Genomic DNA, 14,095 nt, shown 5'->3' on the forward strand with positions numbered 1-14,095 from the left:
CACTACATTTTATAGACTAGAGGGTGTTTAAAATTAATAGGGAATTAAAACATACTATAACATTTAAAAAGCATTGAAAATGGAATAAAGAATGAGTTAAAAAAGATCCGCAAGTAAAAGAATTTCCTTTAGTAGCTACTGACACAATTTCATAATTGTGAAATGACTTTCAGAAAAGTTGGAAATTTCTGGAATCATTTATATTTATACTTAAGTTGAAATTTTTTTAAATCAATGAACTGACACCTTAAAAGGATTAAAAAGTAGCAAGTATTAGGCAGCACCATTTTTACTGGAAACCAGATACTCTCCACTTGACTCAGCAAGTTATTTGCAGCAGTAGCACAAGGCTCTAGGTTTTTGATTACATGCCTTGTAAATTTTCAAGGGAGATCATTAGGCTTCCTCAACTTCCTTCCAATGAAAAACAGTAAAGAACCTGCCACACAGAGCTTTAGAAGAAAAAAAATCTTTCTTTAATTTTTTTTCTTCCTATAAATTTTTGTTGAAAATTGTCCTGATGTTTTCTGGGCATGCTTCTTTTCGAATTATTGATTACTTATTAAGTTACTATTTGTTGCTTCACAATAATTATAGATTTATATGGTCAGATTTTTTTTAATAACCATCCATACAAAAAAGTTTATCATTCTTAATACCAATAAAAATATTTATAGTGGGTTGTTCTTAATCCTCTGTACATTAAAAGAAATTGAGCTGAATGCATTTGGAGATCCAGTAACTGAAACTGATTTAAATCTACAAAAAGATAGGCAGAACATATGTGAACACAAAACATAAAGAATATGGAACATATGTGGTATATGGCTTTCTTAAATTTTACTTTATGCCTTTATTTATGTAAGAAATAATACAGGTAAGAATGGTCAATATCTACACAATGTAAATAACTTTAAAAAGCAGCACCCGCTCGTATACTATAGGTACAGAGAATATCTGTAAGTTTCTTTGCACAGCCTATATTGCATATATTGCCACTAGGACTTCAGTATTTTGCAGTTTACCCTATAATTGCAAAACCTTTTATAACATAATAGGTGTATTCCTCTACACGTTTCAAGGCTTTCATAATGATCCTAGCCTCTGAATTAGAAGGTCTCCAGGAAATCAAATGCACAGCCAGCAGGTTCATTGTTATAGCAACAATAAGCAAAGCTAGACCAAATAAACGGTTCTGCTTCTTTCTACTTCAAGATCAAAAAGGACACTAAAGAGTCTCATAAAACTAAACGCTCCATCAATACAAGTTTCCACCTTTTCCACCAACATATTTAATCCCCTTATAAATGATCTAAAAGCATTTTCCAATTTTGGACAAAGTTCAGCCAGATTATGTTACGATGTCCCTGCTTACCAGCTGTGATGTCATCATCTGCAAGGTCGTGCTCTTCCTCCTGGACTTTGGCTTCTGGCCCCAAGGCATCAGGAGCAGTGCTGACAGTCTGCACGGCGTCCGCTGAGACTCCCGCTGGGAACAGATGGAATCACAAGGTCTAGTTTTAAAAAAACTAAGAGAAAGGTGGAACAAAACTCTTAAACTTTTCAATTTACTTACTGGATACAAATGCAATATATGAAAAAAATACAATATGTTCCCCACAATTAGGTTGAGACAGAAATTAATGAACAAAATCTTCAGGTGTGCTCTACTTCCTTATATGTATATATGCACATGGGTACAAACCTTACTAACTCCACCTAAGATCTGGGAAAAACAGAAGAAGGGTGCTTCGGTAAACTACATTCTTGCTTGATTCCTGTCAGCACTTTTGCTTCAGTTACTTTAGGTGATCTAGACATAATTATGATGCACAGAGGAAGAAAAGAACTAAAAAAGTGCAGGACCATTTTAAAAGTTACTTCTTTTTAATACTGATTAGCTTATAATTTGGGGGCTGGAAGGAAGGATGGTGACAATGCTCTGGGTCTCTGTAAGAGACCTGAAAGGCACTGCCCCACAGTGGATACTATCTCTTGTCTATGGAGGAATTAGATAGGAGATCTGGTAATTATCACACTGAAAGAACCTAACTGAAGCAGATGGCTGCTCTAGATCAGGGGCCAGAAGCTTCCATTCTATAAATCATCTGGAAACTTGCCAACTGAAACACATGTCTGTTCCTTATACACTATTTCCCCACCCTTGAAGATATATTTTGTTGTCCACTACATTATTCCTAATTTGGTAATGGATAGTACGGTGTCTCAATATTTTTCATATGGTTATCAACAGGTATTACTAAATCACAAAATACAGAAATTTCACCAATGGAAGTTACTTTAGAAACTGAACCGTCTAATCAATCTTTTAAATAAGTACTTCAATAACTGCATTCATAGTATCCATAGAAATATTTTAAAAATCAAAAGCTATAAACATTCAGGACTTCTTTTTTTCCCGAGGGTGTATTAACTTAAACATTTCTATGTGAAATTCAATCTTGCTGCCTCAGGTTTACCAAAGTAATCAAGAGAGGAAAATCTTAGTCTTGAACCACCTGAATGACCCAGAACTGGATTTACCAGTAGACAGTTCCAAGGCCTAATGACTTCAAATTGGGAAGGAGGACACACCATGTAAGTACCACTACTTTGTTCAGAATTGCTCCAACAAAAAAATGAGCAGTGCTAAATTCAATGGTCTCTGATGAATGCCAAATGATGCCATCCCTCTGCAGTATCATGTTGTTGTTAGGTTTTCAAGATAAAACTTTAAAAAAGGGAGGGAGATTACTACAAAAATACTATGAAGTTAATTACTGAATTAAAAATGGCTTTCAGTAAAATAATCACAAGGGGGAGGAAATTAGGTAAATGCCATATTTCTAAGGATTTATTGCTTAAACACAAAATCAAAGATTATGTCCTATCAAATCAAAATATAAATCTCTGAAATCTCTTGGTCTTGTTTCTTAATACTTGATAATTTTGAAAACGATCAGAGAAATGGGGAAAAGATATTAAGGAACAGTTTAGATAGTACCAACTTTTATTGGTATTTTCCTTTCCTATAAAATTAAAGGATTCAGTAAAAATAAAGCTAGTATTTATGTAGTAACAAGTTTATAAATCCATTTAAATTCATCTCATTGAATCAGAGAGGTTAAGTAACTGTTCAACATAACACAGCTACTAAGAACCAGTACTGAGGGGAGTATGTCAGAGGGGGAGACGAACCATGAGAGATGATGGACTCTGAAAAACAAACTGAGGGTTCTAGAGGGGAGGGGGTAGGGGGATGGGTTAGCCTGGTGATGGGTATTGAGGAGGGCACGTTCTGCATGGAGCACTGGGTGTTATGAACAAACAATGAATCATGGAACACTGCACCAAAAAACTAATGATGTAATATATGGTGATTAACATAACAATAAAAAATTAAAAAAAATAAAATATATTAGAAGTTGGAAAAAAAAAAAAAAAAGAACCAGTACTGACACATAGGTCTTCTGATTTCAAACTCCAATATCCTTTTCACCATGAAGTTCTTCCAGGTAATGGGTTGCTCAGGGCAGGGTAGGACTCTCATGGACTCTCACAATCCTGAGTATCAACGCTGTCAAGCCCCCCCCCCCCCGCCAAATTCTTGTGCTGTGCCCGGTGACTAGTCAACTGTGGGTAGTCAATACTTTGGGACAGAGCTTAAGAGCAAACATGCATTTCTCAAAGTAATCAAGGTTCAAAGACCAAGAAGCAGCTATGCTGAAACTGGTTCTTTGATTAATGCTTTCCAAAACAAAGTTATAAGATCCTTTATCTCTTGGCAGAAAAAAAAAAGAAAATGTAAAGAAAAGAAAAACAGAAAAAAGAAAACTACAGATCGATATCGCTTAGTCTCAAAAGTCCTAACTAAAAGGTAAGGAAATAGAATTCAACAACACAGACGAGGAATTACACACCGTGATCAACTGAGATTTATTCCAGGGATGCAAGTCTGTTCTATGTCCAAAGATCAATCAACCTAACCAAAACACTAACAGGCTAAAGAAGAAGAAGAGCATTTGATCATATCCATCAATATTCAACATCAACCTATGATCAAAAAAAAAAAACTTTCAGAAAAAGAGAAATAGAGGGGAACTTCTTCACTTACTAAAGAGCATCTGCTAAAAATCTGTAACATTGTACTTAATGGTGAAAGACCGAATGCTTTCCTCCTATGATCAGAAATGAAGCAAAGCTGCCCACACTCACCTCTCTTATTTAACAGAGCAATGGAACTTCTAGCCACTGTAATAAAGTAAGAAAAGAAAATGGATACAGTTTGGAATGGATGAGGTAAACTGCCCCTACTTAAGGATAAAATGATTGTCTACATAGATAATCCAAAGGAATAGACCAAAAAAACAAAACAAAACAAAAACAAAACAAAAAACTGAATAGGTGAGTTTAGCAAGGCTGCAGAATATAAGAAAAAATTTTTTATCAGTTATATTTTTATATGCTGGCAATGAAACTACATTTAAGAAAATACTACTAACAATGGTTCAAAAAGCTGAAATACTTAAATGTAAATCTAAAAGAAACATATACAGAGGCACCTACGTGGCTGTCAGTTAAGCATCTGACTCTTGATTTCAGCTCAGGTCATGATCTTGGGTTATGAGATCAAGCCCTGCTTTGGGCTCTGTGCTCAGCAGGGAGTCTGCTTGAGATTCTCTCTCTCGGTTTCCCCCTACCCGACCCCCCTACACCCTCACTAGCTCTCTCTCTCAAATAAATAAATAAATCTGAAACAAAAATATACAAGAATTATATGCTGAAACCTACAAAATACTGATAAAAAAAACAAAGACGATCTAAATAAATGGAATGGAAAGACATACCATGTTTATATACTGGAAGATTCAACAAATAGTAAAGATTTCAATTCTCCAGAAATTGATATACAGGTTTACTGCAATTTGTATCAAAATCCTTGCACAATTTTTTTTTGTAGCTATAGACAAAATTATTCTAAAATTATATGGAAAGACAAAGGAATTAGAATAGCTAGAACTTTGGGGGAGGGAAAGGAAAAGGTAGAAAAAACCCATATACTCCATTTACAGACTTATTATATAGTTAAATTTATTAAAACTATGTGGTTTTAGGTTAATGGAACAAAACAGAGAACCACGAAAAAGATGCATACAAATATGCACAACTGATTTTCGACAGAGGTGCAAAAACAATTCAATGGAGGAAAGATAATCTCTTCAACAGGTGGGCTATTAGAACTGGACATCCATAGGCAAAAATATGAACCTTGACCTAAGGCTCATGCCTTATATAAAAATTAACTCAAAATGGATCATGGACTTAAATGTAGAACATAAAATTGTAAACTTTTAGAAAAAAAGATAAAATCTTTGAGATATATGCTTAGACATGACACCAAAAGCATAATCCACAAAAGAAAAAAAAATGGCAAATTGGACTTCATCAAAATTAAAAACTTTTGCTCTGCATAAGACCCCATTAAGAGAATGAAAAAATAAGCTACAGACTAGTACAAAAGATTCACAAATCACATATCCAACAAGGGACTAGTAGCTAAACTATATAAGGAACAAAATCTTTTTTTTAATTTTTTAATTTTTAAAGATTTTTATTTTTAAGTAATCTCTACACCCAATGTAGGGCTCGAACCCACAAACCCAAGATCAAGAGTCACATGCTCTAAGGGCTGAGCCAGGCAGGTGCCCCTATGTAAGGAACTCTGAAAATTCTACAGTAAATAGTCTGGCAGTTCCTCAAAAGGTTATCATATAACCCAGCAATTATACTCCCAGGGAATGAAAACCTATGTCCACTTGTACATGAATGTTCACAGCAGCACTATTCATAAAAGCCAAAGAGTGTAAACAATCTGAGTTGTCCATCAACTGATGAATAAATGTATAAATATATCACAATTTATCAAGTGATAAATAAATCCTGATATATTCATACAATGGAATATTAATCAGCAATACAAGGAAATGAACTATTAGGTAAAAGAAGCCAGTCACATCTATGATTCCAGTTACATGAAATGTCCCAAACGGACAAATCTATAAAGTACATTTGTGTACTTAGGTCTTGGGAGTGGGGGGAAATGGGGAATGATACTATGGGTACAGAATTTCTTTTATACACAACGAAATACTACTCAGCCACCAAAAATGAAATCGTGCCATTTGCAACGATGTGGATAGAACTAGAGGGTATTATGCAAAGTGAAATAAGTCAATCAGAGAAAGACAATTATATGATCTCACTGATATGTGAAATTTAAGAAACAAAACAGAGGATCACAGGGGAAGAGAGGAAAATATAAAACAAGATGAAACCAGAGAGGGAGACAAACCGTAAGAGACTCATGATCATAGGCAACAAACTGAGGGTTGCTGGAGTGGAGGGTGTAGGGATGGGGTGATGGACATTAAGGAGGGCATGTGATGTAATGAGCACTGGGTATTATGTAAGACTGATGAATCACAGACCTGTATCTCTAAAACCAATAATACATTATATGTTAATTAATTGAATTTAAATTTTAAAAATGTTAAAAAAAAAAAAAGAAACCATATGTAGATTCACACACACACACACAAAAGAATTCCTTTTGGGGGTGATGAAAATGTTCAGAAATTGGTTGTGGTGAGGGTTGCACAACTCTGTGAATATGCTAAAAAAAAAACAACAACCCTGATTTGTGAACTTTCAAGGGTGAATTTAATGGCATGTGAAGTATACTCAAAAATGCTACTTTTTAAAAGTTTGCCTTCTAACATTCCAAATGAACACAGCAACAATGCTACTTCTGCATACTCTCTTGGAACCTTTTCTACCATGCAGCTGAAGAAAAAAGGGGGAAAAAGAGCCACATAGAACATTTATGCAATAAGAAAACGACATTTGCCATATTTTGTGTGAGGAAGCAGTAATATTCCATTTTAATTTTTTAAAAAATTAAATATTAATAATATTAAAATTAATATTCTTGATTTTGACCTTTTGTATAACTCGTTCTGTTAGTACTCACAGTCAAAATATCTGGTTGTTTTGGTACCAATCAATAAAAAGACATTGGTTTGGTTACCTCAAAATTACATATATTTCACTTTTTTAAAGACCAGTTAACTGTCCTAACTTCAAACTGGGCACTGGGTTGCTAACAAAATACCTAAGATTCCTAACTTCTGTTGGGAGATCACAAGGGAAGAGATACTGAGAATGGGAAGACCACATTACTACCATCAACTATCAAATAGAAATGTTGCAGATCATTAACTAATTTTAACAGTTCACTTTGAGGAAATGATAGAAGCTTTTCCTTTTGAACTTTTGGACCATACAGTTAGGGCAAAAGATGAGCAGAGCTATTATTTAATCCCTCTAAGCATGGCAATCATTATCTGCAAAAGAAGGAATTTAAAAAAATTCCTAGTCATAGCTTAGCTATTTCTAATCTCCACAGTATTTTACATGTTATGGTACCATCTTATGTTAGCAGGCTGACATCAGAGCAGACATTCTGTAAAAGGCAACATAGGCTAGTGGTGTGGGTAAGAGACTGACTACAAAGTGGTATTAGCAAATATTTTAGAGTAATGACAACAGTCTCTATGTTTGGGGGTTTTTAAGATTTTATTTAAGTAATCCTCTCCACCCAATGTGGGGCTTGAACTCACGACCCCAAGATCAAGAGTCACACACTCCACCAACTGAGCCAGCCGGGTGCTCTAAAAATAATCTCTATGTTGATTGAGGAAGTGGGGACGGGACTATTCATATTTGCTTAAAACCCAAAGAACAATACAATTCCTGAAAAAAGGTGAACTTTACTATATATACATTATACCTCAATAAACCTAACTTAAAAAAGAAACTGATAAAACAGAAGGTACTACATCACTGTCACTAAAGAGAACTGAGGATTATGCCAGAATATAATGCTGCTTTCCATGAAACACAAAGACTAGATAAAATTGTTTTATTTTCTTCTTGGCATAGAGAACTAAACTTTTTGAAGCATAAAAGTCAGTTTACTACTGTCCACTATCAGTAAGATATGAAATATTTCTGAGAAATGTGAAGAAAAGTTCCACTTAGAAAATACTTATATGGAAGCCTCAGTTTCTTGCATATTAATAATAAAGATTACAAAAGTTGTCAATTAATTATATGGTCATACTTCGCTATTTTCTTACACACTTGATGTAAGTGAGCTTCTTTGTCAAACCACACCATAATATTTAAGACTTAGTTACTTCCTGAGTATCCCCAAAATATTTGGCAATAATGAACATCTCATAAATACATCTTGAATAGAACTGAGTACTTTCAGTCCCATGATACAAATTATATTATTTAAATACACTAAGACAATAGGAGTAAGTAGTAAGCTTTGGGGAAAGATGTACAATAAAGAGATGATGATAATGAGATAAAGTAGAGAGATACTGTAACAAAGGAGATACAAAAAATAATAGAAAGATGCGAGATACTTAAAAAACCAGCTAGTCCCCAAATCCAGATTTCACAAAATAAAAAACATGAATGTATATTATGCCAGACAATAGGTATCTATTAATGGGCTCTCCACTGTGAGTCAGGAGGAAAACAAGGGAAAAATGGATGGAACTGAAAACAGGTCTGAGTAAGTCTGGACACAAGCAAAAGGGGCAGGGTGGGGTGTGGCTGGCAGCCAAAGTAATAATCAGAGGACAGGAAGACTATTATGAGCTCTCCATGTCATCTGGATTCTAAACACTGAGATCACTTTCACTGTGAGATTATATATATACACAAACACACACTCTCTCTCTCTTTCCTATTTGTCTGGAATATTTTTAATCACTTTAGAAAACACATTTTTTGAAATGTAAATACGGAATAAAGTTTTCAAAATCAATGGACTAAAACAGCACTTACCTCTCCACGTCGGCAAAATCAGGTACATTATTCTCAAATTTCTCTTTCAAAAGCTTATAAATTACCTCATAAATATTTTTTTCCTACTGGCTAATGCCATCTGAGTAAGGGTAAATAACAGGAACTCAGAAGATCTCCGTGTCATGTGATTAACTTAATAATCAAAGATTAAATACTAAATTTTAATAGAGTAACATTTAAAATACAGTGCTTTAATCCATACTGGGATATAAAACCATTTGAGTTCATTATAATTTTATTATTTTATTGAAGATTAGATGGATGAAAGTGATAAGCAATACTGTTAGGATTCAGGAAAATATATACCACGATATTTATAAATATTAACAAAAATGCAATTTCTCATTCCCGTAGTGATATAGATTTGCACTGAGGGTGAAAAACGGATCTGAAAGAATAGCAGGTATTTTTATTTCATCAGTTTCTCACAACCGTGGCTTTTCGGTGGTCCAATTAAAGTATACCAGAGGCGATAATTTGATAGGAACATTTACTCTGAATAAAGTAAAATTTAACAATAAGGAAGGGAGTATGTGTGAACCTAGAGTTTCTTTTCAGGCAGAAGGCTTGAATTTATTGGAAGCAGATCTCTGCAGTGACTGACCACACTGCCCCACATTCCCCACAATCCTTATGACAGACAGACGGCCTGCCTCGCATTAATTCACTTCACACCACTTCTATCGATCCACAGCCGGTTCCCTAGTCTCTCTGCACACATTGCCTGTCTGGCTGCCTACATCGACATCAGCACATACACACAAAGGCCAGAGAAAGATAACCTTTTGCTTTCCATTAAAGACACAGTATCCACTTTTCCTTCTGCAATAACATCAAAAATATAAAATATAACAGCACAGATGTCTCAGAGAAAAGTCTTCCTGCAAGAAATGTTGAGAGTATTTACCCCTTATTCTAAATAGAGATTATTTCAATTTATCAAAAACAAGTCAGTTTATTAAAGGCCACAAAGTAATTAGATGAAAAAATATAGGTAAAATAAGCACAATGTCTTCAAGCCTGAATAAGAATATAATAATCATTTGGTAACATGAATTTTGGTAGTTATTTCTAAGGAAATGAAATACATTCTTCCTATTAACATTTTGACTTTTTTTTTTAGAAAATTGTTCTCACATAAAATGTAATTATAAACAATTCTGAAAGCAACAAAAGAAACACTTACCAAAATATATATGAGGAATAGAAAACACAGTAACTGTATCAACAGAATAATAAGAGGATAAAGCTTTATTGTTTCTCTTTCCCACCAAGAACCTGAAAATGATCCAGAGTAAAAATCACACCTAATACTTTTAATTCATTGCATGTACTTTTTCAAAGACTTCTGTTTGATTTGCAGGCTATGAGCTGACTCAACACCAATTTTGGTTCCAGAAGACACAATAAAACAAAGATTTATTGTTCAACCTACAATGTGTTGAGAAACAAAGGCAAATCTGTCTTAACACACAACTGCACTAAAGTATAAACTTAAAATTACAACCATGAATGACTTAGAAACTTAAATTATAAGCAGAATTATATATCTCAGAACTGGGCAAAGTATATTCTTGTGGAGAAGAAACTCCCTTTGAAACCTTCTATGAATTTTTCACCCTTTTGCTAGGGTTACCCAAGCAGAAGTTACACCACCAAGTGTTGGTAATAACACGGTGCACTAAATACAGTAAAGTAAGTATGCTGTTCTTTCTAATAACAATATGCTGCTGCTTTAGAAATCAAGGAATGGGAAACCGATGAATGCTGCAGAAGCTAGGGAGAGCTTTAAAATAAGGAAGACTTGCCTGGCCCTGAAAACTGGGAAAGATGCGAATGAGAGAAGCTGGCACTGCCAATATGAATAAAGCAAAGCCATTAGAATGATGAAGATCAGTAACCATGCAAAGTTCTTTCCACTCTCTTAAATACTGACAGAGCACCCAGGATACTGGGTACCAAACCCATAGCAGGCACTACAGACACAAAGGTGAAAGGGATATAGCCTTAGCTCCCAAGAAGCTAACATTTGAGGTAAGGCCATGGGACTCATTAAAGAAATTTAAGCATGAGAAATAATCTTATTTGTTTTAGAAAGATCTCTCTTAAAGCAATGTGAAGAATGATTTGGAAGAACTGAAAAGCAGAGGTAACAATAAGGTCAAGAATTTTAAAACCATACTACTTGGAGCTTTCTCAAGTTCCCTAGTGGTTGCAGAAAGAAGACCTCCAACCTTCCCATCTTTACCTTTTTTATATGTGGGTATATGTGTGCATGTACACAAATATACACATTTTATAAAAGTTTTCATTTGAAGAAAGAACACCACTTAAAAAAAAACCACTGATGTAGATTTTTTTAAAAAAATACAGCATAAATGGGGAGAAAATCAAGGTTGTTTTCACATAAAACACACGGAAAGAGAAGGGGCTCTGAACATAGAGAAGGACAAGGAAGATTTACTCATCAACTCTTTTTGAATGATGGTTATGCTGGGCAAAGGGAATAAAAATGAAGGGGGGACAAAGGACTTCACACTAGAGAAACTTATAGTCATGTAGAAAATAAGGATTTATAAGTGCAGAGTGAAAATCGTGTCCATCTAAAGAAAAATCTATTAACTCTGTTTGGGAGGGGGTGAGGAAGAGAATACATGTGAAAAACAACCTCATGGGAAGGAAGTACCTGAGCTGAGTCTTAAAGTATGTATGGGAATTTATCACGGAATGACACTAAGTGAAAAAAATTTCAGGTAGACAGGGCAATATTTTAAAGGATCCTGATGTAGCCACAGAACTGGGCAGCAGAAGTGTAAGCAGTGTGAGGACAGGCAAAAATGAGGCTAAAAGGACATTTAAGGTCAAAGCCCTAAAGGCAGTGAGAAAGAGGGTGTTAAGAGAAAAGAGGAAGCAGGAAAGGAGTATGTTTTTATTCTTGAAGGCTTCATTGTGGTATGTGGAAAGAACAGGTCAACAGGTGGTAAACATAATCACAAGATTGCCAAGGGTCGGTAGTTCTATAATGACAATAAACGAAACTTTAATATTTGAGATTTTAGGGTAAGTAAGGATAACCCTGTAACTTCTATTTCTTATCATCAGAGTAGTCTAGAAATTCAGTTTGTGCAGAGCCATAAGCAGCTGTTTGAAGACAATCATGAAGGCAGAGAGTCTGAGCGATACTAGGAGACAGTCTCAGAGAGGTAACAAATGAAAAGCAGTAACTTCTGGCAACCAAGCCAAGATGCTTTGTATCCTTGTTTACAAGCCAATGAATAGAGGATAAAACAAAATGCTGTGTGAGATCATATGATACATGTCTTCCTCTGACTGACTTGTTCCGCTTAGCAGAATACCCTCAAGACTGCTGAATCACAGACCTGTACCTCTGAAACAAATAATACATTATATGTTAAAAAAAAAAAAAAGATAGTAGGAAGGGAAAAATGAAGGGGGGGGAAATTGGAGGGGGAGATGAACCATGAGAGACTATGGACTCTGAGAAACAAACTGAAGGTTCTAGAGGGGAGGGGGGTGGGGGGATGGGTTAGCCTGGTGATGGGTATTATAAGGAGGGCACGTTCTGCACGGAGCACTGGCTGTTATATGCAAACAATGAATCGTGGATCACTACATCAAAAACTAATGATGTAATGTATGGTGATTAACAACAAAATTAAATTAAAAAGAAAAAAACTTAAAAACCACAGTGATGTGTTACCTATTAAATTCAAGACAGATAATAAGGGGAATAGGTTAGCACAGCACCTAGGATGTAGTAAGTGCTCAATAAATAGCACCACAATTAATAGTATTACCATTACTTTTGTTATTATGAATTTTAGCTTATTTTATTTACTTTTTCTCTATAAGTACTTTACTACTTCCAGGATTCAATATTCCCAACTTTTTTTTTTCTATTTGATGAACCCATTTATTTATATCTTTTTTTTTTAACTTGATTAAGCATCACTTCCCGGCTTTTAGAGCTATTATTTCCAGACATCTTACGACATTTGTTTATATATAAGCCATTTGAAGGCAAAAACAGAACAAATATTTACATTTCAAAGAACCAATTTATTTTACGATTACTTGTTACTGCCAAATTATGTAATTTTCAAGTATCTACATACACACAGGAGTAGGAAAGCTTTTGACCCCTTAATGTCTTAGCACACAACAATTAATGTATCTGAAAATAAAGACATAAGGAATCTTGTTTTAATATCCTAGTGGGTGACACACTTAATTGGCAGCAAAATGCTATAAGATCACACTATAAAGGCTTTGGGATATTTCAATAATTACTCACAATAACTTAAAAATTGTGATGTGCTCTGACTTCATTATTTGAGAATATTAAGTTCTTCTTTGATAACAAGAAAAACATTCAGATGGATAAAACCCATAAGACATGTTCAGTCTAGATAATAAATAAACAAATAAGTAGCTTGTTTACATTTAGATTATAGGCAAACTCTTAAGAGGTGTTAAGTACAGATAGTAAGTTAATGACCTAAAAGATATGTTATAGTTTAAAAAGGATGGAACAAGCAAGAATGCTACTTACAGAGAGAAATGAATGAAAATACTAAGTCATAAGATAAATGTAATACTTCTAGGAGAAAATCTGCATAACCTTGGGTTTGTCCATGAGTTTTGAGATACAATACCAAAAACATAAGTCATGAAAGAAACTGATAAATTGGACTTTATCAAAAACTTTTATTCTGTAAATGACAAGTCACAGACTGGAAGAAAATATTTGAAAATTATACATCTGTCAAAGGACTTGTACCCATTATATATAAAGAGCTCTTAAGACTCAACAATAAGAAAACAAGCAACCTAATAAAAAATAAGCTAAGCAAAAGGCATAATCAGGTATTTCACCAAAGAGGATATAAAGATGGAAAACAGGGGTGCCTGGGTGGTTCAGTCGGTTAAGCATCCGACTCTTGATTTCGGCTCAGGTCATGATCTCGGGGTCAGATCCAGCAGCGTCAGGCTCTGCAATCAGCAGGGAGTCTGTTTCGGGATTCTCTCTCTCCCTCTGCCCCTCCTCTCACTTGCTTACTAAGATAAATGAATCTTTTTTTAAAAAAAGATGGAAAATCATCATGTGAAAACCTGCTCAACATCACTAGTT

General features: G+C 34.6%; 1 protein-coding gene across 4 annotated transcripts in view; it reads right to left on the minus strand.

Moving 5' to 3' along the window:
- The window catches only part of WDR7 (WD repeat domain 7), a 364,436-nt gene that overhangs the window by 195,620 nt on the left and 154,721 nt on the right, over nucleotides 1-14,095 (minus strand). For all 4 annotated transcript variants that reach the window (XM_028102886.2, XM_028102888.2, XM_028102884.2 and 1 more), the window contains one exon: nucleotides 1,376-1,489. In XM_028102886.2, the coding sequence (XP_027958687.1) occupies nucleotides 1,376-1,489 (114 nt within the window). The remainder of the gene's footprint in view (nucleotides 1-1,375; nucleotides 1,490-14,095) is intronic.

This window comes from Eumetopias jubatus, unplaced genomic scaffold (genome assembly GCF_037043125.1).
Source record: "Eumetopias jubatus isolate StellerSeaLion01/CBP00866 unplaced genomic scaffold, mEumJub1_p1.0 scaffold_16, whole genome shotgun sequence".
In the NCBI taxonomy this organism is placed as follows: domain Eukaryota; kingdom Metazoa; phylum Chordata; class Mammalia; order Carnivora; family Otariidae; genus Eumetopias; species Eumetopias jubatus.